Genomic DNA, 26,335 nt, shown 5'->3' with positions numbered 1-26,335 from the left:
ATCCAATCCGAGCATCCCTAGCTGGGGCGCTGACAACGACACAAAAAATATGATGTTCATTTATATACGCTTCCTAAACTATTTAGGAGTTCTCGGTCTTGTGTCAGGGTCGCTCGCTGTAAATTATGCTGAACTCCAGATTTCTGACTGCTGAGACGTACAAGAGGCATTTCTCACACCCATATCATTAAATCATGGCATAAACCTCAACTTTTGCCGATGTCAAATTTTTCAATTGAGCGAAGCAAAATGGCTAGGTAATCTTGCATTCAATGACCTTTGTGGCGGAGGCCTGTAATTAGATATGATACGATCACGCCAAATTGCTTGATTACATTTTATGTGTATGATGTGGTGCCAAATTCTGCATGTTTCTGTGTGTTTGAAAAATAAGAATTGAAAAATTGAAACGCTTTAACTCATTATTGCTTTCTATCTCATAACTATGGCGCCTTACAGCGCCTTGCGTTGCGCGTTCACAACTCGAGTTGTACAACTCGGCCTGGGTTTTTGATGAGCTCGAGTTGTGTTACGCAAAACTAACACAGGTTTGTAAAACAAGCAAAGTGAGTAATTGGGGTGTCTCATTTATAGAAATTTAATATTAATAATTTAAATATATATACATATTTAAATTATATCTATTGGCGTGATTTGCGCATATTTATTTCTATAAATATAAAGAGACAAAAGCAATTGTAGAAAGTAAAAAGCAAACTAAAAAACAATCTATATGAGAGCCGGGCAACGAAATTTTTTGTCCCAAACAGGTTTACATACGGCAGTAAAATTTTGGCTCATGATTGGCTTTAGTAATTGAGTTTTAGTAATCAAAACCTACATCATTACATTGAAAGTCAATAGTTATAATTAGAGAGGAACACAAAATTCCAAAATTTTATTCAAAATGGCTTAAACTAATGAGTTTTAAGTGAGCGTCTCTTACGTTTTAACAGCACTTTTTGAATGATAACATCAGTTTTACTACGTTATTTAGAATTTTGTGTTCCTTTCTAGTTATAACTATTGATTTCTAATGTAATGATGTAGGTTTTGGTTACTAAAACTCAATTACTAAAGCCAATCATGAGCCAAAATTTTACTGACGTATGTAAACCTGTTTAGGAAACAAAATTCGCAGCTAGCCGGGCAACTTCTTTTTCAAATGAAAAAAGAGTCATCTCTCTAGAATCTAACAAGAAACTGAATGAACACCGAAAATGAACATAGAAATTATTTCAACGGAGTTTAATGATGTACAAAAAAAATTCCATATAGCTAGAGAAAATGAAACGATGAGATGTTCTCAAGCCGAGTTGTTGAACTCGAGTTGCTGTTGAAAGAACTCGGCTTGGGTTTTGATGAACTCGAGTTGTGCAGCTCGACTTGTACAACTCGAGTTATATATACAAACTCGAGTTGTACAACTCGAGTTGCAAACTCGGCACAGTATAATTCTAATAAGTTGCTATTAGCTCTAGTTTTACAGTACATACATAATTTAATTTCTATTAGCTAACAGGTGCCTATTTAGGTACCATTGTTAATATAACCACATCTACGGTTATGCTACCGTAATACCAATATATCGCACCCCACTTTTGAAAAGTCGTGTTGCGTGTTCACAACTCGAGTTGTGCAACTCGAGTTGTGAACGCGCAACGCGAGGCACTGTAAGGCGCCATACATAACCTTTGGCAAGCGTACCGAAATGAATGAACCATCGATGTAGTGCTTTCATAACAGTTCTGAGTTCTACGCATGAAGATTTTATCACAAGCTTATAAAGTGTTCTAATGCTATTGCATAAAATTTTTTATGGATATGAGAAACTTGGTGTGTAGAAATAACGAGTGGTCGATGACCTAAATCAAAGGCACACTCTCCTGATTTGAATCAGACACTAATTTAATTGTCTTTGGCTAAAACTGGTTCTAATGTTTTGGGTTAAGCACTACTCCAACTATTTTAGATCAAGTGCTGACATACTATATTGGACCTAACATTGACGTATTATGAATCAAATATTAGCTTGCATTTTCAACAGAACACTAATATGACAATTTTGAATCAAATGTTGGCTTGCATTGTGGGACCTAACAATGGTGTGGTTGTTTTGAATTCAATACTGGCTTGACTCCTTTTGGTGTTTTGAACTGCACACTGACCATGCTGTTTTGAATAAATGTTAGTTTGGCTATCTTGCATCACATTTTGGTTCATCTATCTGTTTTCTACCAAAAACTATCTGCACAAAAAATAGAATTGAATGTTGCACAGGCTTAACCATGTCAGACTGAACATCGGCTTTGTTGTTTAAGACAATCACTAAATTTGCTGTTTAGTTTAGACTGACCATTCTCTTAGTCCTAACATCGACCTCTCTGACTCACGCTGACCTCTACTCACGCTGATTATGGTCGCAAAAAATCTTCGGGAAGATGGAGGTTTGTAATTATTGGTACACAAAAATATTATATCGGTAAGGCGTAGCAACGAGGGAGATTTGAAGCACCATTGGGCACCAAGAGTTATTTAATTTTTTACTGTTGAAAATCCTTTATTTCTAGTTTTAAACTCTTTCATTTTTTGTTTTGCTATCTTCAACATGCTTTAAAATAGCAAAAGCTAATTTAAGCAGAAAATCTGTCTTCCATTTCAATGTGTTTTGGATATAAATTGGGTCTAAGTGTAAACTTACATAGCGCCATGAATCTTTATACCTAATTTATCAGTATTGCTTTAGACCAATTCCATATATTCTGGACACTACATTTGATGAACATAAGTCATGGTAGATTTTTGTTGGAACAACATAGAACTGATTTGCTGCTTATTATAGGTAGCCACTGATGGTGTTTAGCTCCCACTAATATTTCATGGCTGTGGAGTTGTCCATTTAGCAAAAAAGTTTAAAAAAGTACCTATTCTGGACACTACTCGATAGAATTGGGAAATTTGTTTCCAATTTTCAATGTCAGAATTTATCGAATCGCCCAGGTTTGCCAAAATTAAACTTGGTTTACATTGGAGTAGCACAAACCAGCTTCACAATTATGTATATCTCGACCGGTTTTAACCAATTCTAGACCGAGTACTTGCAAAAAATGAACACACCATACCTTCTGGACACTACATTCTGGACACTACAACTTTGTCCACTATGTATTGTCTATAGAAATTGACTTTTCACAGAACTTTATTAGCTGTATTTATTACCAGGAATTGATAAATTTATTTACAGCATAATATAAGAGGACAAAAAATGTTCGAATTTTATTATGACTAATAAAAATGTAAGTTTATGATAAAATTATTTTTTAAAGCGGCAAGACCAAAAAAAAGTAATTAATTTAAAGTCCTTTTTCTTGTATTGCTCGCTAACAACTTAGGAGTTTTCAAGTTCGTAAGATAGAAGCGAAGCATCATTAGGGCTTATAATTGGCATCGCAGCCAAAATAAAATTGGCATGAACGAGTTGAGGCTTGTCCTTGGCAGGCATTTGTAGGTTCCATTTGATGTGGCAGTCATGAAATTAACATGTATCTCATTTTGATCACTGTTAATTTTCTCGATTGATCCTATATATGCTCCACGTTCATAAGCTACAACTACCAGTTTCTCAATAGCGAAGTGGTTAGGAAGACTAACATTGTGACCAGGAGAAATAACCACAGTTGCAGGTGCCAATGTACTGGGATGTGGAGCTGGCGTTATTGGGATGGTTTTGAGAAAATTTGTTTTAGTCTCAAAGTTGAATTTATGAGCGGTTGAGCAACCAGTGCAACGACAAAAAAAATTTCAGTTGCCGTCTTTGGTTTGACGTAGTGAACGCCATGGGTGCCAGGCAGAATTTATATTCCTTCCCAGATCTAGTCAAATCCTTGCCTTTGGTGTTCTGCAGCAATGTCTTCTTTTAACACAAATGTGACATCGACAGCCTGGTTTGAAGATGCATCCGCATTGAAAAATTCAACGGCATTCCTCGCTTCAACTTTACCAGCTTTCACACATGTCCATACATATCTTTTCACACACTCATCCACCCCATCAACCGCGCCTTTGCCATGGCTGGTAGCAAAGTAGTTCCACTCAAGTGAAGCATCGAGTGTCTTTTGTACATGATACAGATTAGAAAAAATATAGTTTGGCTTGAACAACAATAATTGAAGGGATTACTAGTTTCGGCTAGTATGAGTAGAAAGCGATTTGTTTGATGTTTCCCCTAAAAGTTTCCTAGACTGTTTTGTCTCTCCCTCAACAAATAATCTCTTCACCACTCAATAATCAGAGTAAATGTTGAGTGCAACTATCTATGTATAAATATTTCTCAAAGTACGTGTGTGGATATCTGTGTGTCATTCCGGCTATAGATATAGCTTTAGCGCATGCTGATTATTTTACAGATGCGGCCACGCTTCACGACGCCCCTGTCAAGAAATATTTTTCGTGAGGTTCAATTACTATATTCTTTCGGCGCGGACAAGTATACTGTATTCGTGAGAAGAGCCTCGACATTCTCTCACATTATGGTCAGACAATGTACGGTATCTCATTTTTACATTTGTACTAGTATCGAGAGATAATAGTATCGTCGTATTCAAAGTTTTGATGGCTATCTTCTGGTGGAACAGTAATCTTTTTCAAACACACACACTTCTATGCAAGAATTTCAATTACAAAAGACGAATATTTTGTGTAAGTTTTATGTATGTACCTCCCAAGTTAGAAAACAGATAATCACTTATGTTTATGGCATTATAGCCAATTCAGATCTTCGTGATTACACAAATAAGTAAAATAGCAGCACTCACTCTGACGGTGGTGAAAGTAATAGTTTTGTAAGAGTAAGGAACGTTGTAGAGGATCGTTTTAGCTTCGTAGTGATCATAGCTTCACATCGCTTTATCAATACACAAAGTATAGATACATTGAATTTATTGCATGGCAGCATTTTTTAACATATTGGAGAAATAAAATATGTAACAAAACTGTTTTAGATAGTTTGAAATTGAAAAAATATTGTTTACATATCATGAAGCAATATCCGCATTTTTCAGTAAAATGGATGGCCGTCGGCCAATAGCTAAATTTGTACATGGATGTTATACAAGAATTGTTATTATTAATTCAACATATTCAGGATTTTTATTTTGTTTTCCCAGTTTGTAATAATTGTATCATTACCGAATCATCCTTTATTGTAATCGTAGTAAAACCGACTTAATTTAGCTATACTTGCTAATTATTTCACATTTATATCTAAACCCTTTTATAGTTGTTTTGTTTTTTGTAATTTATTTGACCTGCACTAAACCTTTTCCTCATGATATGAATTTTAAAAGTTACGGTTTGACAAAGCTAGAAAACCTTTACAGTTGTTTTTATTTTCTATTAAATTATTTCAACTACACAAAACACTTTTCTCATGATATGTAGTTTGAAAGTTAGAATGGCACGTGTTGTTATATGTTGAATAAAAATCAATTTTCCTCGGTAAAGGCTTTTTTATTTAGGTTGCTTTAGTTTTTCTCTTGATTCATTTGAACTGCAGAAAAAATATTTTCTCATTAAATGAAGTTTAAAAGTTAGAATGGTAAATATTGTATATGGTATGTTAAATACAAATAAATTTTCTTACCAAATACTTTTTTATTACCCAGGCAACGCCGGGTAGCACAGCTAGTTCTTCTATATGTCTAGGACCTTATAACAATGCTCCGAATACGCTTGTAAAATATTAATAACAATTTGAAGCTACAGCTTTCTCACTTCTGGACACTACAGTTTCTTCTGGACACTACAATATTTTGGACACTACCAAAATGAATACCATTTTTTTAAACTGCTGAATTGCCGTGAAACAAAAGTTTTGCTATTAAAATTTTTTATAGAGGTTACTAACAGAAGATTTGAAGAAAAAAAATTTTGAATAGTGTATGCGAGAAATATCGAAACTTTTAAAGGTTTTCCCTTCTGGACACTACGTGGGTTCATATGTTTTTCTTGCGTTTATATTTTCAAGGATTAAAATTGAGAATGACATTTTTTTTAATTTTATGTGATTGCTGATAATGTTAGGATGCATTATAATTCATAGTGTCTTTGAGAACAATTGTATAGTTACACAACATGACCATAAGGGATATCAATATTTTTTAGATTTTAGCTCTATTCCTGAGACACCGTCTTTGATACCCTATATATATATTTATGTGGCAACATGAGGTTTAAAAAAATAATAGCATCATGACCTGCAGACTTTTAGATTCATTTTGATACCCATATTGTTGGTGTACCTTGAATTTTAAAAATCTTCACTGAGGTTGACGTTCATACGAAATTGGCCTTTAGTAATAAACTAAAAAATATGTCTAGTGGGGCAGCATGCGGCAAAAGAGTGTAATAATCACCATTCAACCAAGGTTGGCTTGGTTTAAACTGAGTGGTTTAAACTCGGTTTAAACCAGCCCGAAAAACCGGTTTTTATGGTTTTTTCGGTTTTTCATTATTTTTTGTGAAAACATAACATTTTAAGCTTCTAGCGGTTCATGTGCGGTAGAATTGCAATTATATGCAATTATCAGCTGTGGAAGTTTATTTAGGACACAGTAGAAAATTGATGGCAGAGCTTAAGTTGAAGCTACATGAAATCCTAGCACAACAATGAATTAGTGAATTTCATTTTCAATTGGTTTTATCAAGTGACATGATGATCTCTTTACTGATGAAATATAAAAACTATATGAAATATACTAATTCAATCATCGTCTCTAATAATGAATGAATATCTCAAGTCTGGCCAGTGAGAAAGGATTACTTATAATTAGAAATTAAAACAATAAGATCCTTTTGGACAAAAGCTTTAAGTTTGCAAACTAATATTTCATTTATTGGGCACGAGCCAAAGTCGTTGGATTGTTAGAATTTAGTTTATCAAGTTTGTTGTGTTTTGAAAAGTTTTGAAAGGGAAAAGTTTTAAGGCCAAACGTAACAGGTGTGCTGTCATAATGCGAGGTCACGTAGATAGGCTTAAAGCTCACGTAGCAAAATGTCAAGCTGAAAACAACAATTTAGACAGTGATGCTAATATTCAGGTGATAGAAGTTGAGTCATCTGCAACTGCTGCAAACACTAGCAATGCATCTGCATTATTGCTCAGCTCTACACTACCACACGACTAATCACTGGGATTAAAGTTCCTACTTATACATAGAGCTGCATGCAAAATATTCACTTTATGTGATAAGATTTCTGCTCTGTATTTCATCAATCATGATTGATTTAAGACTCATTCTGAAATTTCCATATGTTTTTTCTCTTTTTTCCCATAACAACTCCCACAGTACCATCTTTAACAGATGATTCCACATACAGTGTGTATGTTCAATACTCAATCATGCAGCTATAGTAAGTGACGTTAATTAGACTTAAAATTGCAAAAACCTTGGTAAAATTATAAAAACCATATAAACCGGTTTAAACCATAAAAACCGGTTTAAACCGAAAAAACATGGTTTTTTCGGCTTTTTCATAAAAACCATGGTTTTTTCCAACCCTGCATTCAACACTGCTCAAGAGAATGATTGAGGACTCGGTAAAACCAGGATGAAGTACTATATTGTCTAAAGATAACGAAATTTTGTAACTAGCTAGTTCTAATTAGACAGTTTTTCTAATTAATTTAGGCAATTCTAATGCTTAATTCAAAGCGCTTTTTTGACTGGATTTGTGCAGTGCTCTGGGTGTGGCTTATTACATCTTTTGTTAACCTCTATAGACCTGCGTGATCGCAGTTATGAGTCATGATAGCGTAGCTAATGCATCTAGTGGCTTATTCGAAGTTGTCTGGTATTAAGAAGCAGAAAATGATAGTAAGAACATAAGTCTTATTGAATATAACATAGCTCTTCATAAAGGTAGGCTAAAGAAACACCGAATACATACGTAGTTTTTAGAAATATAAGGATTGTTAAAACAGCAGAACATTGATTATGAACCTATGGAGCTTAAACTTGATCAATGCATATAGTTAACACAAATACTATGAAGTGATAATGTAGGATAAACAGATCATTCAATCATATTTTGAATTCTACCATTAAAATAAACTGTCTCTTGTACCTGCTTTACTGGTCAGACCACTACTGCGTCTGTTCAGCGATTATAAATGCTGTGAAGTTTCACTTGCTTTTTACTTTTTAGTTTTGATCATAATATTGTCTTGCTCTTAAATATCTTTCAATACTAGCATTCATCATGACCCATAGAAAAATGAACTCATAGTTGACTGATAATGTGTGTTAAGTTTGACACTTTCTATAATTTCCTAAAATGAAATCTAGTGCAGGCTATGGTAGCATTTGAGGACTGTAGTCTTCCCAACAGAAGCTCTATGGGCTGTTGACAGTGACCTCAACAGAATTCTTGGTTTCATCACTCACAAAGTCCTGAATGTCTCCTGGAGGCAGTCTCCTAACACATAAGACTGAAACATCTTCGAGATAGATTTTAGTTATCTTAGCAATCACTTTAATAACAGTCCTTAAAATGTAACTGGTTGAGTACCTTCAAACCTATACTTATGGTCACCACAACTTACAATTTTTTATATACTACCGTAGTTTAATTATAGCAAATATTTGCCTCAACATGCGACAAGGCGATGGAGCCCACTGAGTCAATAGAAAACATGAACTGTTAGATGCTCTTTTTATCCCAATACAGTGCACCCTCAAGATACGATGTTAATTCGTTCCAGAGTTGGCATCGTATGGTGAAAAATTCGTATATCGGGGTATAAAGACCATTGTAATTATACAATGCAAACACCCCCTGGTAAAAATCGTCAATTTTGTTTATAAACATGTGTACATATTGACAATTAGCAACAAAATAGTATGTTAACTTTAGTAATTATAGTTACCTACAGTAACTGTATTGTGTTTAGTGTATTTTAATGGTTATGATCTGCAATAAAACGCAAAATTATAATGTGTGTACCAAATGTAGTACGTACGGTAAGGAGTTCTTGCCTTCAAAAGGTACGCATAACATAAACTTTGAATTCACCTCAAGTAAGTTTAGCTTGCTAAGCCTACACTTAAAACTAAGTTTTAGTATGTATTTTGAACTATTTTACTGAATTTCAACTTTTTATTACGAAATTTTATCCTTCAGCAGTTCCTATCGTCACTTTCACTATAAACTTTAGCCTATCTGATTGAAATCTTTTTCGACCTAAATCAATAAGGCCGAGCGATGCAGTTATAGAAAGCGGCCTCTCGCACACTTGACCATTTAATGGCTACCGAAAAGAAAAATAAAGTTATATTTTCTATACTGGACGTACATACCTTTGGAGTAACGTAGCTGGTACATGTAGCGGGTAAAGCAGAGAGGAGGCAAAAACGTATCAATGTTAATTATGGTGCTGTACACTTGAAAATAAATTTAAAACGTAATGAATTGAAATTTTTTAGCACACTAAAAGAAGTTGTCCATTCCTGTCCAATTTTTCTACGAAAAAATTGATGGTGCAATGTAGAAAATTGCTAGCTAGCGCTTGTAAAAGGATCCAGAGAATGTGGTACAGTAGTTTGTCTTGTATGAAATGTGCACAAGAATCAATGTAACCATACATACAAAGTTAGTACGTATTTATACCCTATGGGGGGACAGGGCTTTAGCAAGTTTCAGAAAGTAATGTGGATGTGTCAACTATCTTGAGTAGCTAGTTATATGAGTTACATACATACGATGAATTCTATTCACGTAGAAGATAACAAGCCCATATGCAAATACATGGTTAAACAAGAAAATATAACATAAAATCAAAAGGAAACAAATAAAATGAATAAAATATGAAAAACATGCCACACAAGAGATAAATAATATATATTATACATGCATTGTTTTAATGTACCAGTCCACATCAGTAAATTAAACACTTGAAACATTTCTGCGAATGTGGGATTTTCTAAATCCTCGCCTTTACAAAATGGTTGCTCCTTTTGAATGCTGATCGCGTGCATGACCTAGCTCATTCAAATCTTCAGTCAGAAGCTCTTTCTTGTGCTTGCTTTAATGGAGTTCTTGTTTTAATAATAATTGCAAATGCTGATTGGTTGCGATCATATTCCTTGACAATGTTAATAATACGGGTCCCTTCTTCTTATTTACGACATCCAACTTTGTTGACATAGAAATCATTTTTCCTTCGTTTTGTAACGTTTGTATCGGTCTCAGATTCCATAGATAACGAATTAAATGTAGATAGTTGTAGTTATATACGTATGCTGACTTGAATGTTTATAGTAAAAGCTATAACAACGCTACAAATGAATATTTGCTCTCGCTTGTGTATTTTACACGAAATTTTCCAAGCGGACATGAGAGAAGTCGATCATCGTGTCTCTTCTAAACGTTCTAAGAATGTTTTCGGCAAACTATATTTCGGTGTCTTTTTTATCTCGACGTGTGTTATGAGCACACCGACGGCCAAATTTTAACTTGGGCGAAACTTTTTTCAAATTCGTATGGTGAAATAAAATTCGTATAGCGAGGTGAAGATATCACAATATTTGACTTCGTAAGGTGAAAAAATCGTATATCAGGGTAATCGTATCTCGAGGGTGCACTGTATTTGTACATTATGTCAACAAAGCTTCTCATTCTACATCCCAAAATCTACCTAGTCATATAGCTCTAGGTGTGGTGGCATATGGTACTATGTGGGACTGCTTCTTGAAAGTGTACATCAGTTAGAGACATGTAGTCTCAATCCCTTATGTCTTTGTTTACCACTACTCTCTGAGGCTGGCTGCCACTCCTGATCTTACACTCTTTGATGGTATGCTTGCAAATTGCTGGATGTGGTATCTGTCATTATTTGAATAAGGAACTGTCCTGTTTCTGTGATAGCAAGTAAAACTCATTGAGCAGCTTGAACCTACTGTAGAACCTGTAATTGGACACCATGGCGGTCTATTTTTCAACCCTTTCTCTATAGTGGCGTTCAAATAAAGGTGGCATTCAATTAAAGGTTTTGCGGTATGTTACAACTATAGTGACTTAGCTCTTTATTTACTAGCTCTACTATTAGTAAACGAGTGGTAGAGCTTGCCAATTCCGGTCCTTCCACAAAACTTGAAGTGGAGAACAAAATAAGCACAGTTGCGTGTTTAGAGAGAACTGACTAGCCACCAAAACTCAGGTTGCTCTTGCTAAGCAAAAGTACATTTTAATGACGTACTGCATTAGGATTATAAACTTGATGTACATTGACACACATGTATGTAACAAGTATGCACTCGTTGCATCCTATAGTGAATGACTTGTTGAAAATCGCCTCAATCTACAAGCTGAAAGCTAAAACTCACAAGATCCAATTGTACCCACAAATGTAGCATAGCAGGTTTTATCTTGTAACCAATCTTTTGCATAGACTAACCATATCGCGCCTTACAGTGCCTCGCGTTGCGTGTTCACAACTCGAGTTATACAACTCGAGTTGCACAACTCGAGTTGTAAACACGCAACGCGACTTTGTAAAAGTAAGGTGCAATATATTGGTATTACGGTAGCATAACCGTAGATCTGGTTATATTAACAATGCTACATCAATAGGCATCCGTTAGCTAATAGAAATTAAACTATGTATGTATGTACTGAAAAACTAGAGCTAATGGCGAATTATACTGTGCCGAGTTTGCAACTCGAGCTGTACAACTCGAATTATATTTATCAACTCGAGTTTGTAAATATAACTCGAGTTGTACAACTCGAGTTACACAACTCGAGCTCATCAAAAATCCAGGCCGAGTTCTCTTAACAGCTACTCGAGTTCAACGACTCGGCTTGAGAACATCTCATCATTTCATTTTCTCTAGCTATATTTTCTATATATGGAATTTATTTTGGTGCATCATTAAACGCCGTTGAAATAATTTCTATGTTCATTTTCGGTGTTCATTCAGTTTCTTGTCAGGTTCTAGAGAGATAACTCTTTTTGCATTTAAAAAAGAAGTGGCCTAGCTCCCGCATAGATTGTTTTTTAGTTTGCTTCTTACATTCTACAATTGTTTTTGTCTCGTTATATTTATAGAAATAAATATGCGCAAATATCGCCAATATATATAAGTTAAATGTGTATATATATTTAAATTGTTATTATTAAATTTCTGTAAATGTTCTGTAAATGAGACACTCCAATTACTCACTTTGCTTTTTTTACAAACCCGTGTTAGTTTTGCGTAACACAACTCGAGTTCATCAAAAACCCAGGCCGAGTCGTACAACTCGGCAACTCGAGTTGTACAACTCGAGTTGCGAACACGCAACGCGAGGCACTGTAAGGCGCCATACTAACCATCCATACTGTTGCCTAACTTGCAGTATATGCATTTTTATTCTGCCTCGCAGCGATTAAAAAGCATCTTGACCGCTGGGAAATCATCGCTGATATGTTTTTATTTGCTTGCAGTCAATGTGAGCAGATGTTTGAACAACTAACTACACTCAAACCAAATACCTGGCCAGTACTCTACTCCAGCGAGTACAACATTACCTTTTGTGGTATGGAAAAGCTGCATCCCATGGACTCTAGCAAGTGGGGCAACACCTTTGCCTTTTTGCAGGGTTTGTAGTTGTTTTGCTTTTTTGCAATCAACACTAAAACTTAATCGTAAATGATGTGCAGTTATCTATTAGCTTCTCCTTACTGGAAAACACCAAATGAGCAGGTATTAAGCTTTGTTATTTTTAGCATTGGTGTGTCATTAGAATGACACATTAGTCATTAGAATGACAAGAGAAATCAGGTGTCATTCTTATCACCTCGTAATGGCTAGGATGATGGTCTGTGGTAGTTGCTACTTATACTTTGTTGTATTCAACTAGCTGGAGGCATGTTATCTCCTGAAAATGTTGTGACTCCACCAGAAATAAGCCGGGAGCAACTGATCGAGTTTCACACAGAGCGTTATATAAATAGTTTGAGGGTAAGCCAACAGTACATCCCTATGGTGAATTTGTGTTCCAAAGTGTTTCCTTGCTTGCTAGTGTCAAATTGTGATATAATGGGTTTACTCACTTGCTAGCAGGGATCGCTAAACATATTATGGAAATGTTTACTTTTCCATATCCATTTCCATAATTATAAATATTTCCATAATTTTATGGAAATGGATATGGAATTTTTTTTTAGAAATATGGAAATGTTATGGAAATAGAAATAATATGGAAATGTTATGGAAATGGAAAAAATATGGAAATGAATTATGGAAATATTATGGAAATAATATGGAAATGAATTATGGAAATATTATGGAAATGAAAATAATATGGAAATAAATTATGGAAATGTTATGGAAATGGAAATAATATAGAAATAAATTATGGAAATGTTATGGAAATGGAAAAAACTATGGGAATGAATTATGGAAATGTTATGGAAATGAAAATAATATGGAAATAAATTATGGAAATGTTATGGAAATGGAAATAATATAGAAATAAATTATGGAAATGTTATGGAAATGGAAAAAACTATGGGAATGAATTATGGAAATGTTATGGAAATGGAAATAAATTATGGAAATGTTATGGAAATGAGAAAAAATATGGAAATGAATTATGGAAATGTTGTGGAAATGGAAATAATATGGAAATGAATTATGGAAATATTATGGAAATGAAAATAATATGGAAATAAATTATGGAAATGTTATGGAAATGGAAATTGTGACAAACACGTAATCCCTGCTTGCTAGTGTTACATTGTGATATAATGTGTTCACTCACTTGCTAGTGTCACATGGTGATATAATGGGTTCACTTACTTGCTAGTGTCACATTGTGATATAATGGGTCACTCCTTGCTTGGGTCTCTTTTATGTTCCCATTAAGTATTATTGTGGTTATAGTTTGGGGTGAACTCAATTTTGTGCCTTCAGTTGGAGAGTCTGTTAGCCAGTCTTGCTCAGACATACTAATGGTAAACCGAATACCAAACATGGTGAATGAATTCGCCAGTAAACTTACATACTGTCTGCAGGCTATATTTTTTCAGCATTTATTGTCTGATCACTTGAACGAAGTTATGAACAAAGTTTTACTAAAATGAATGGCAGGAGTGAAGGTCTTTTGTGTACATCTTTTAGTGCCAGAGATTTTAAATGCAGGATTTTGGGTAGCTATGCAGAACCATACGTTATTCATAGCTGTTTGTGGCTGTATATGACCCTGACCTTGGGACCTTTTTGGGTGGGCTCGCGTCAATCTAGCTCATAAACTATCTTGTTAACATTTTTGTCTGTTTTAGCATATAGTGGTGTTAACAGTTTTGTCTCGTTTCTAAGTAACGAAGCCCAATAATTTCGAAAGTGCTAAGCCTAATAGCAGTCTCTTAAAGTCATGTTTAACGCGGCTAGATCCTACCATTATTCTGATTGTGCAGAAAGCTTGTTAATCGTTCTCCCTGTTCATGTTGTAGTGGTCTGCCAATGTCGCTAGAATCACTGAGGTTCCTCCAGTAGCCTGTGTACCCAACTTTCTTGTACAGAGAAACCTTCTGCGTCGGCTTCGGTTACAGACAAGTGGAACAATACTGGTATATATACTTTCATGTATCATGTTGCCGTTATTAGTGATGTTTACTTATGAAAATTTGTAGAGCGTTGTTTCAGGGTTGTAATTATGTGGTTTGATGACTGGTAAGCTTTTACAATAGTGGCTGGGTATCACTCATCACTGCTGACAGATATTTCTTTTCATTCTTCGTTGACCAGAGGAATTATATATATTTTAAGGCAAGTTATCACAACCCAACTTTAACAGTTCTCCACCAGCTATACTACTGGAAATCTGTTTATTAGGTTCATGAGCTTCCATTTTCACTGCCTGACATGTTAGACAGGTTAAATATAGTACTTTAGTTGATCAAATATTGTCAATCTGAGCCAGAGTCTGACTTTGTCTAATCAGACTGCTTCAATCACCTGCTGAAGGTGATCAGACAGATTTTGCAAGTCAAGCAGAGGCCTTGATCTAATGGATCTCACATGTTTAATATTACAGCTCAGCTCCGTGATCAAATTGTTTATACGTATGTTCTACAGTTTCCTTTTTCTTTAAATGTTTAGCGTTTTTTGAAGCAAATTAACTGTAGATTTTAAGCTGAGTACTTTTTGTAGTTTTTGATAGTTTTAGATTTCAACGCTGCAGAACTTTGGCTATAATTATTTTTTGACACACTAAACAGCCGCTGCCCTTCCTGAAGCTATCATAGAATATTACAGGCTGCAAAGTTAGCTTTAGATCATGGTTGGTCGATAAACTTAGGAGGAGGCTTCCACCACTGCTCATCAGATGCAGGCGGAGGTTTCTGCGCATACGCAGACATCAGCGGGGCTCTGAAGACACTTCATCGGGCAGAGCTAATCAGCAAGGCACTGATTATAGACCTTGACGCTCACCAGGTTTGTTTCTGCTGTCATATTTCTCTCTAGTTTGTAAACAAGACTGGAAGGTTTAGTTAGACATTTAGGTGTATTTACTGAAGATGTTGTTAAAGGGTCACTCGCGTTAAATTTGAAATATTTTATCAAAAAGTATGAATATTTTTTGTTATTTGAGAGATTATGTTTGTTGTTTTAGGTCATCTGAGTACCAGGATGTTTCAAGGTTAAAATGGGCAAAACTTGATCATGGTTATAATAGTTTTGGAAACGTCTTTTTCTTCTGAGCGTTTCAACTGCGACCAAGTTTTGCTGATTTACATCTCAAAACCCCGGCAGTCAGCTCACATGAAACAACAAACAAAATCTCAAACCATGGAAAATTGTCTATACTTTCCGATAAAAGCTGATAAAGATTTGATGATGGTGACCCTTTAAAATATGACGACCATTACATAAATACATGTGTCGTGTGCTGTTGATGAACCAGCAGTATGGTAACCATCGCGAAAGGCCCGGTCTGTCAGACCAGTCACAAAAGATTCTGGTTTTCAACCTCTAGCTAGGTAGCGCTAGTATATAGATATCCGTGCCTTCCACACTGGAGCCTTTGATGGCGACCATCTCTTTATGTTTATTTGGTTGACTACTTCTATGAAAGATGTGGTCTTTCTAAGATGTTCATACCGTGTCACGTGAACTAGCAGATGTTAATGCGACGTACTAAAAACTAAAGCTATAAATCATGTGCTATTGGAAAATTTTGGTCACTTATTCTGGCATTTTAGAATATGTTTGTTTAGGCAGACAGTTCATATACTTATTGGTTGATTGGCTGCTTGCCATAAGTGTAATCAGGTGGAAAAGAGAGTTGACACTTTGAAGCCTAAACTTGTATACAACAGCAGGTCCCCTGATTCTAAATCGTATTAACAACTTTTCATTGACTGTAAAAGCACCTAGGATAACACAACTCTTCATTGACTGTAAAAGCACCTAGGATAGCATAACTCTTCATTGACTGTAAAAGCACCTAGGATAGCATAACTCTTCATTGACTGTAAAAGCACCTAGGATAGCACAACTCTTCATTGACTGTAAAAGCACTTAGGATAGCACAACTTTTCATTGACTGTAAAAGCACCTAGGATAACACAACTTTTCATTGACTGTAAAAGCACTTAGGATAGCACAACTTTTCATTGACTGTAAAAGCACCTAGGATAACACAACTTTTCATTGACTGTAAAAGCACCTAGGATAACACAACTTTTCATTGACTGTAAAAGCACCTAGGATAACACAACTTTTCATTGACTGTAAAAGCACCTAGGATAACACAACTTTTCATTGACTGTAAAAGCACTTAGGATAGCACAACTTTTCATTGACTGTAAAAGCACCTAGGATAACACAACTTTTCATTGACTGTAAAAGCACCTAGGATAGCACAACTCTTCATTGACTGTAAAAGCACTTAGGATAGCACAACTTTTCATTGACTGTAAAAGCACCTAGGATAACACAACTTTTCATTGACTGTAAAAGCACCTAGGATAGCACAACTCTTCATTGACTGTAAAAGCACTTAGGATAGCACAACTTTTCATTGACTGTAAAAGCACCTAGGATAACACAACTTTTCATTGACTGTAAAAGCACCTAGGATAGCACAACTCTTCATTGACTGTAAAAGCACTTAGGATAGCACAACTTTTCATTGACTGTAAAAGCACTTAGGATAGCACAACTTTTCATTGACTGTAAAAGCACCTAGGATAACACAACTTTTCATTGACTGTAAAAGCACCTAGGATAACACAACTTTTCATTGACTGTAAAAGCACTTAGGATAGCACAACTTTTCATTGACTGTAAAAGCACCTAGGATAACACAACTTTTCATTGACTGTAAAAGCACCTAGGATAACACAACTTTTCATTGACTGTAAAAGCACTTAGGATAGCACAACTTTTCATTGACTGTAAAAGCACCTAGGATAACACAACTTTTCATTGACTGTAAAAGCACCTAGGATAACACAACTTTTCATTGACTGTAAAAGCACCTAGGATAGCACAATTTTTCATTGACTGTAAAAGCACCTAGGATAACACAACTTTTCATTGACTGTAAAAGCACCTAGGATAACACAACTTTTCATTGACTGTAAAAGCACTTAGGATAACACAACTTTTCATTGACTGTAAAAGCACTTAGGATAGCACAACTTTTCATTGACTGTAAAAGCACCTAGGATAACACAACTTTTCATTGACTGTAAAAGCACCTAGGATAACACAACTTTTCATTGACTGTAAAAGCACCTAGGATAGCACAACTTTTCATTGACTGTAAAAGCACCTAGGATAACACAACTTTTCATTGACTGTAAAAGCACCTAGGATAACACAACTTTTCATTGACTGTAAAAGCACTTAGGATAGCACAATTTTTCATTGACTGTAAAAGCACCTAGGATAACACAACTTTTCATTGACTGTAAAAGCACTTAGGATAGCACAATTTTTCATTGACTGTAAAAGCACCTAGGATAGCACAATTTTTTATTGACTGTAAAAGCACCTAGGATAACACAACTTTTCATTGACTGTAAAAGCACTTAGGATAACACAACTTCTCATTGACTGTAAAAGCACTTAGGATAGCACAATTTTTCATTGACTGTAAAAGCACCTAGGATAGCACAATTTTTCATTGACTGTAAAAGCACCTAGAATAGCACAATTTTTTATTGACTGTAAAAGCACCTAGGATAACACAACTTTTCATTGACTGTAAAAGCACCTAGGATAACACAACTTTTCATTGACTGTAAAAGCACTTAGGATAACACAACTTTTCATTGACTGTAAAAGCACCTAGGATAGCACAACTTTTCATTGACTGTAAAAGCACCTAGGATAACACAACTTTTCATTGACTGTAAAAGCACCTAGGATAACACAACTTTTCATTGACTGTAAAAGCACTTAGGATAACACAACTTTTCATTGACTGTAAAAGCACCTAGGATAGCACAACTTTTCATTGACTGTAAAAGCACCTAGGATAACACAACTTTTCATTGACTGTAAAAGCACCTAGGATAACACAACTTTTCATTGACTGTAAAAGCACCTAGGATAGCACAATCTTTCATTGACTGTAAAAGCACCTAGGATAACACAACTTTTCATTGACTGTAAAAGCACTTAGAATAGCACAATTTTTCATTGACTGTAAAAGCACCTAGGATAACACAATTTTTCATTGACTGTAAAAGCACTTAGGATAGCACAATTTTTCATTGACTGTAAAAGCACCTAGGATAACACAACTTTTCATTGACTGTAAAAGCACTTAGAATAGCACAATTTTTCATTGACTGTAAAAGCACCTAGGATAACACAATTTTTCATTGACTGTAAAAGCACTTAGGATAGCACAATTTTTCATTGACTGTAAAAGCACCTAGGATAACACAACTTTTCATTGACTGTAAAAGCACTTAGGATAACACAACTTTTCATTGACTGTAAAAGCACCTAGGATAGCACAATTTTTTATTGACTGTAAAAGCACCTAGGATAACACAACTCTTCATTGACTGTAAAAGCACTTAGGATAACACAACTTTTCATTGACTGTAAAAGCACCTAGGATAGCACAATTTTTCATTGACTGTAAAAGCACCTAGGATAACACAACTTTTCATTGACTGTAAAAGCACTTAGGATAACACAACTTTTCATTGACTGTAAAAGCACCTAGGATAGCACAATTTTTTATTGACTGTAAAAGCACCTAGGATAGCACAATTTTTCATTGACTGTAAAAGCACCTAGGATAACACAACTTTTCATTGACTGTAAAAGCACTTAGGATAACACAACTTTTCATTGACTGTAAAAGCACCTAGGATAACACAACTTTTCATTGACTGTAAAAGCACCTAGGATAGCACAATCTTTCATTGACTGTAAAAGCACCTAGGATAACACAATCTTTCATTGACTGTAAAAGCACCTAGGATAACACAACTTTTCATTGACTGTAAAAGCACCTAGGATAACACAACTTTTCATTGACTGTAAAAGCACCTAGGATAACACAACTTTTCATTGACTGTAAAAGCACCTAGGATAGCACAATCTTTCATTGACTGTAAAAGCACCTAGGATAGCACAACTCTTCATTGACTGTAAAAGCACTTAGGATAACACAACTTTTCATTGACTGTAAAAGCACTTAGAATAGCACAATTTTTCATTGACTGTAAAAGCACCTAGGATAACACAATTTTTCATTGACTGTAAAAGCACTTAGGATAGCACAATTTTTCATTGACTGTAAAAGCACCTAGGATAGCACAATTTTTCATTGACTGTAAAAGCACCTAGGATAGCACAACTCTTCATTGACTGTAAAAGCACTTAGGATAACACAACTTTTCATTGACTGTAAAAGCACCTAGGATAGCACAAATTTTCATTGACTGTAAAAGCACCTAGGATAACACAACTTTTCATTGACTGTAAAAGCACTTAGGATAACACAACTTTTCATTGACTGTAAAAGCACCTAGGATAGCACAATTTTTTATTGACTGTAAAAGCACCTAGGATAGCACAATTTTTCATTGACTGTAAAAGCACCTAGGATAACACAACTTTTCATTGACTGTAAAAGCACTTAGGATAACACAACTTTTCATTGACTGTAAAAGCACCTAGGATAACACAACTTTTCATTGACTGTAAAAGCACCTAGGATAACACAACTTTTCATTGACTGTAAAAGCACCTAGGATAACACAACTTTTCATTGACTGTAAAAGCACCTAGGATAACACAACTTTTCATTGACTGTAAAAGCACTTAGGATAACACAACTTTTCATTGACTGTAAAAGCACCTAGGATAACACAACTTTTCATTGACTGTAAAAGCACTTAGGATAACACAACTTTTTTCAACTGAATTTCTTATTGAAACTCTAAGCTTGTAGAATTAATAAAAATCAGAAGAATAATGTAGTAAATAGTCTTTGTTCACCTTCTTTCAAAGCTGTGATGTCCTAGAGGTAACCAAAGAAACATAATGATTACAGTACACTGAGTCTGATAGCGTGTATATTTTTTATGAATAAAAAAAACAAATGGTTTTAGTGTAAATCTCGTGGTGCTGAAGAAAATAATCTTTCTAGCTTTGTCTATTTTTGATCGTTAATTACTGAGAATTTCAATCATTATGTCAGAGATTGATGTTCTGTTGACCGCCATTTTTTATTTTTAGGTCGGTTAGAAGTACCTTAGGTACTTTGGCAATATCTTAAGAACTAACAATCCTGTCTACTTGAAAATTCAGAATTTTACTGAAAACATTTACTGCACAAGGTATCCAAAGTTTGACAATTGTAGATGAATAGGAAGCATATTATTTTCATATTCATTACTAAGAATTTCAATCAGTATGTTATTAAAAACTGACGTTCTGTCATTTGTTTATCAGTTGGTTGGAAACTTCCTCAATATTTTAGCAAATCTCAGGAACTAAGAGTTCACTCAATTTGAAACTTTAGAATTACTCTGAAAATGTATAATAATCAGAGGTGATCCAAATTTTGTAACCCTGCGTAAACTGGAAGGACGGAAAAACAAAGCGAAAATACGAAACAAAGTTTACTCGAGCGTAAGATCAGGTGGGAAAGCAATTTACCGAGTTATCACGGGCCCAGGCTTGAAAGTGTTAATGACAGTATTTTTGATGTCTTGGTGCAGTTTTGGAAATTATTCAATTTATTTCAGGGAAATGGTCATGAGAGGGACTTTCTTGACTGTGACTGGGTACATACGCTTGACGTCTACAACCATAGAATATACCCATTTGACCAGAAAGCGCTGAGTAAGCGTGTACAGCTGCCCTATTTTTCTCTACCCTGTAGATTGTGTTCATGCTTTTAGACGCAATGATTTAAGCTGTGAGCACTTGCTTTCCACAGCATGTTCAGTTCTGGTCAGAGTTGGTTTATATAAATCTGGTGTTATATACCGTAAGTCCTCGTGCTCAAGCTGCGCGGCTTGTGCTCAAAAACAGATGTCTCACGAAAGAAAAAATAATCCTCAAACAAGCCGCGTATGCCCACAGACCACGGCTAATGACTGAGGTTTTGTCATCCTTGACCCCTTCGGGAGCGAGAGTGTTGAGACGGGTTTTGCTATACCCCCATCCTCTTGAATACGAAACCAGGCTACATCAGTACACTTGAAAAGATTTTTCTTTTACTTCCAAGTTCAAATTAATATTCCGAAACCCTTGCATCAATAATTTATTTGCCATGTCTCGGCTAGATTTTTATTGCACTGTTAGAAGGCTTCACTTTTATGGAAAGATGCCGGTCAGGAATGAAAAGGTGTTAATTACCTATGACTGTGGTGAGTTAAACATGAGCAATAAATTCTTCTTTATTCTAAAGTATTCCATAAACATAACCTTGAAAATACACGAGTAGGTCGCCAAAACCCCGTACATAAAAGTGTATCATGACTGCGATTCTATGGTTATAGCGCGGAACTGAGCAGAGACCGCATTTATCGAGAAGCCGCCCTGAGCCCTACGTAAGTTTAAAAAACTTGGCTTTAGCCGCGGCTTATGACCTTGAACCAGAAGCCGCGCCCAACGACAGGCCGCGCGGCTTGAGCATAAGGGCTTACGGTACTCAAGGTAGGCCAAAAACTATATAACTGTTGAATCATTGGGAGTTACCCCCTCCTAATTAAAATGAATATTATTCCAGACTTGGCAGTTTTGCTCCTTTACCCTATCACATCACTTCGCTGGCTGAGCTATTAATATACAGCTAATAACATAATCTGTAATTTCATCTTTTTAGTTGTAAATATTCACTCTCTATAAAGTACCAGTGGAATCATATAGCATTATTTATCAAACTTTTCTTAACAGAGATGAAAAACCTTATGGCTGTTCAGTTGCACCCTTACACAGAAGATGGACCATACCTGAAGAAAGTCAGTGAGTAAGTGAAACGTCTGATTTTTGTGGCTAGTCTAGTTATTTTTTGCTGTTTTCGTCACCCTTGCAGCCTTATGTCCTTTTTCCTTTCTGTTTATCTATGAATTTTGTTGACAGTGCATTGCTCGTGTGGTGCAAATGGTAAGATTTCATGTTTCTCTTTTTCAAGGTCTCTTGATAGAATACTGGCCAAATGTGGCGACTCTAAACCTAACATCATAGCCTACAATGCAGGCACAGATTGCTTGATGGAAGATCCGCTGGGTGCCCTCAATGTCTCACCGCAGGTACATCACACCCAGTTTGAGGTTGTCTAGCTTATCTGTGTACCTAAGGTAGCGGTGAAACGTCTGCTCTCAATAGTTCTGTACTAGTGTTGTGCTATTGGTAGACAGGCTATTTGCTGTGCCATTGTACAAAGGAAGCTCTACCTTTTGTAAGGAAAAATCAATTTCACTACACAAATGTCCTAGTCCAGACATGTCCAAAGTCCGACCCGCGGGCCAAATGCGGCCCGGGGTCAATTTTCATCTGGCCCGCAGTCTCTGTCATAAAATCAATAACGTCTGGCCCGTTTGTAGAATTAACCCTTTGAACCCCAATGGCCGATTTTCCAGCATGGCATAGGGTGTGTCAAAATCCCTAACAGCCGGAATTCTGGCATTCACATGGCTCTGTTTACAACAACTGTTTCTAAGTAACAGCGTAAACCAATCAGATTAATTCTTGTGCAGGATGTTTGACCAGAAATTTTTCATTCATTTGTAACAGTTTTCAAATATCTTTACTTCCTTCGATTTAATAACAACTTTTATTAGAAGAGTATCGCGCAAAATTTGGTATGACTCGTTTGTTAATAGGTCATATATGTGTGATGCAAATAAAGAATTTTGTGATACTAACTATAACTTTCCAATATATTTTGACTCATAAAATAATGATGAACAAGTGCTCAATGGATATGATGCTACTGTAAATGTTTTTACGAGTTTTTTAAAATCGTGCAAACTTTTATAGTTTTGGCCCGAATAATGGTGACACACCGTTTTTTTCTGTTTGATGGCATTTGCTGTGGGTTGCCAGACCTTCTTACTAATGTTTTACCAAATATCATTGTATTATGAGCATGTTTAGTTATATTTAGTAAAAGTTTAAAGAGTTCGGATCGTTGGACAGGTTGTTCAGGGTTACTGACAAAAATGACCAGGGTTCAAAGGGTTAATAAATTGGACAGAAGCGCTGTTACCTGCGTGTTAAACATTTAAAAATCCAATCAACATTTATAGTTACTGTCATATTTTAAATAAGACTTGCACTTGTTGATATGCCTATTAATTGTTCATTTTTCTATAATTGTGTTTAAAAATTCTATAAATATTAAACTGCAATGGTGAGATATTGTTTTGTTTCAAATGTAATTTGTAACCAAAAGTACAATTACTGCTGTTCAACTGTTACAAAAAAGCTAGTGTTAAAAAGTGAAGTTGAGTGATTATTAAATTTCAATTATAATGTCAATGCGATTTTGATATGCATGTTTCAAATGAACCAAAACACATGCTTAAGATAGCTGAAATTGAAATAAAAAAGCAAATATGAAACACAGATTTGCTCGGTAAAATTTATTTAAATTAATTGCTGTTATAATGTATGTAAAAAATGTCCGCCAAGGTTAGCCACCTAAATTTTTAACACACAAAATCTGGCCCCCTTTGCAAAAGTTTGGACACCACTGACCTAGTTCGTTCAAATCACATTTGTACAAATTATAAATATATGTAATGGTAAAAATATGTAACAAATACGTGTTAGAATCGTTTTACTTTATACTAAATAGAAAAAGTACAAATTGAAAGAAACAGGAACAGAAAATAACAAACTAAAACTACAAACTGAACGTTTGTTTACATTTGGTGTTGATGTATAGAGGAGGCTAAGCGAAGACTGCAGGAAGTTACGGCATTCAGAATAGGTTGTGGTTGTATCGTTACCTTTTTTGCTCAGAATAAATGTTTTATACAGGTTCTACTGTATAAGCTAGTTTGCTCCTCACCGTAGTCATGGTTGTCTGCTCTTAAATCAGAACTGCAATCAGAGCCAGGATTGACTAACCAACTACTGTGAACCATAGAACTGTTTTGTTCTTGTCCGTCTTCATTGTCGCAGGAAGTTGGTTTACAAGAATATAAGAGAAGTTCATGCTTACCTTCTCACTAAACCCTCATATCTTTGTTGTATTTTCTTTTTCTTCTGTCTATATCATGTTAGTCAATCTTTTATAGCAGTTGTGTTTTACCGTAGCATTCCTCGTTATAATAGCTAGCAACATCATATGGAGATCAGTTTCTGTATTTCCCCAATGATTTCATTTATGGTAAGGCCAGTTTCTGTATTTCCCCAATGATTTCATTTATGGTAAGGCCAGTTTCTGTATTTCCCCAATGATTTCATTTATAGTAAGGCCAGTTTCTGTATTTCCCCAATGATTTCATTTATGGTAAGGCCAGTTTCTGTATTTCCCCAATGATTTCATTTATAGTAAGGCGTGGGTCATTTTCTTCTTTGACTTAAAGTAGGATAAAACTCAATAAAAACGCGACTTAGTTTCAGCTCTTTTTTAACCTTTACCCATTCAGTCTGTGCAATCACTCAGCCCTGTGTACCTCTTGGACTCAGGTGAGCAATACTTAATGTAGCTGGATGTATCAGCCATACACAGGTGTTATCTCTCTCCTGCAGGGCATAATGCAAAGAGATGAGCTGGTGTTCCGAAAGGCAAAAGAATTGAACATTCCAATATTCATGGTGCTGAGTGGAGGGTACCTTACCGAGGCTGCCAAGGTCGTAGCAGATTCAATACTTAATCTCCGAGAAAAAGGCCTTATATCAGCGATCTGAAGATGAAGGCAGCGTATTAATGATCTGTTCAATTTGTTAAATTTTATTCTTACTTCATTGCATTCGGAAGATTTATAGGTGGAGGTCAGAATACAGGAGTACTTTGTTGTGATGTTTCACATCAGTATGAACTGCTGATGCAATGTATTCTCTGATATGATATAATATATTTTTTTATAAAAGATTAACCTTTTTAGTGGTAACATTTGTTAGAGCATCATTCCTCTTTTTAGTTCATTTTTTCTAATGATTTCACCTCGGTTATTGACTCACATCTTCATCTTTTGTCTTTCTCTTCACTCATGTTTTATTCACAGACTTCATTTTTCGTTGGTAGCCCTGAGCTTCTGTGTTCAGTTGTGCTAATTTGTTGTTTGTTTTAGTGAAGTTTAAACACGTTTTGTGCAACCTTCTGATATTACTGGATAATACTATAGCAGAGCCTTCACTCAAATACATGTACCTTACTTTACTACATTAGTAGACATTGTAAGTAGACAGCATTATTGGTGATATAATGTAATTATTACAAGGTATATTTTCGTTCATCTTTAATACATTTCAGACAGAGGGAGCTTTACAAAGCCCTCATTTTCATTTGTTCAGCAGAAATAAAAATCACTTGCTTTACGTATCCATAGCAAACAATCAGGGCAATTGCATTTGAGTTCTAGCAATATTAATATATAACAAGCAATGTTAATGCACTACATACAATGAAATAAAACCTGTCATTGTTAATACATTACGATCCATATATGAAGGTTGTATTATCTTCGTAAATAGCGAAAAAGGTTTTTCACTTTACAATATTCTTTTCTGAAATATGTCATATTTCAGAAAGAAAATTATATCTTGAAATCATTTTACTTACTCTGTCAAAATTCTTGCATTCAGCCTTGAAAGGCTTTCCTTTTGCTATTTCTCACACTGAAATAGCTGAA

At 35.3% G+C, this 26,335-nt stretch overlaps 1 protein-coding gene across 1 annotated transcript; it reads left to right on the top strand.

Moving 5' to 3' along the window:
- The first annotated feature begins 116 nt into the window (after nt 1-116).
- LOC137386984 (histone deacetylase 11-like) lies at nt 117-25,863 on the top strand. The gene is made up of 9 exons (XM_068073241.1): nt 117-257; nt 12,485-12,639; nt 12,901-13,001; nt 14,495-14,611; nt 15,300-15,479; nt 21,269-21,365; nt 22,425-22,497; nt 22,663-22,780; nt 25,233-25,863. Exons 1-9 carry the CDS (start codon nt 220-222, stop codon nt 25,389-25,391), a joined length of 1,038 nt encoding a protein of 345 aa, XP_067929342.1. The 5' UTR covers nt 117-219; the 3' UTR covers nt 25,392-25,863.
- Nucleotides 25,864-26,335: the final 472 nt, after the last annotated feature.

The sequence above is a fragment of the Watersipora subatra genome, chromosome 2 (assembly GCF_963576615.1).
Source record: "Watersipora subatra chromosome 2, tzWatSuba1.1, whole genome shotgun sequence".
Taxonomy (NCBI): Eukaryota; Metazoa; Bryozoa; class Gymnolaemata; order Cheilostomatida; family Watersiporidae; genus Watersipora; species Watersipora subatra.
Note: the sequence above shows the minus strand (reverse complement) of the source record. Positions and strands in the feature narration are given on the sequence as shown.

What these genes read in the sequence shown, in the direction of transcription:
- LOC137386984 (XM_068073241.1), top strand. Translation starts at nt 220, where the DNA reads ATGTCAAATTTTTCAATTGAGCGAAGCAAAATGGCTAG. An exon ending in GAGCGAAGCAAAATGGCTAG is followed by an intron (nt 258 to 12,484) that starts GTAATCTTGCAT and finishes ATTTGCTTGCAG; the next exon opens with TCAATGTGAGCAGATGTTTG. An exon ending in TAGACCTTGACGCTCACCAG is followed by an intron (nt 15,480 to 21,268) that starts GTTTGTTTCTGC and finishes AATTTATTTCAG; the next exon opens with GGAAATGGTCATGAGAGGGA.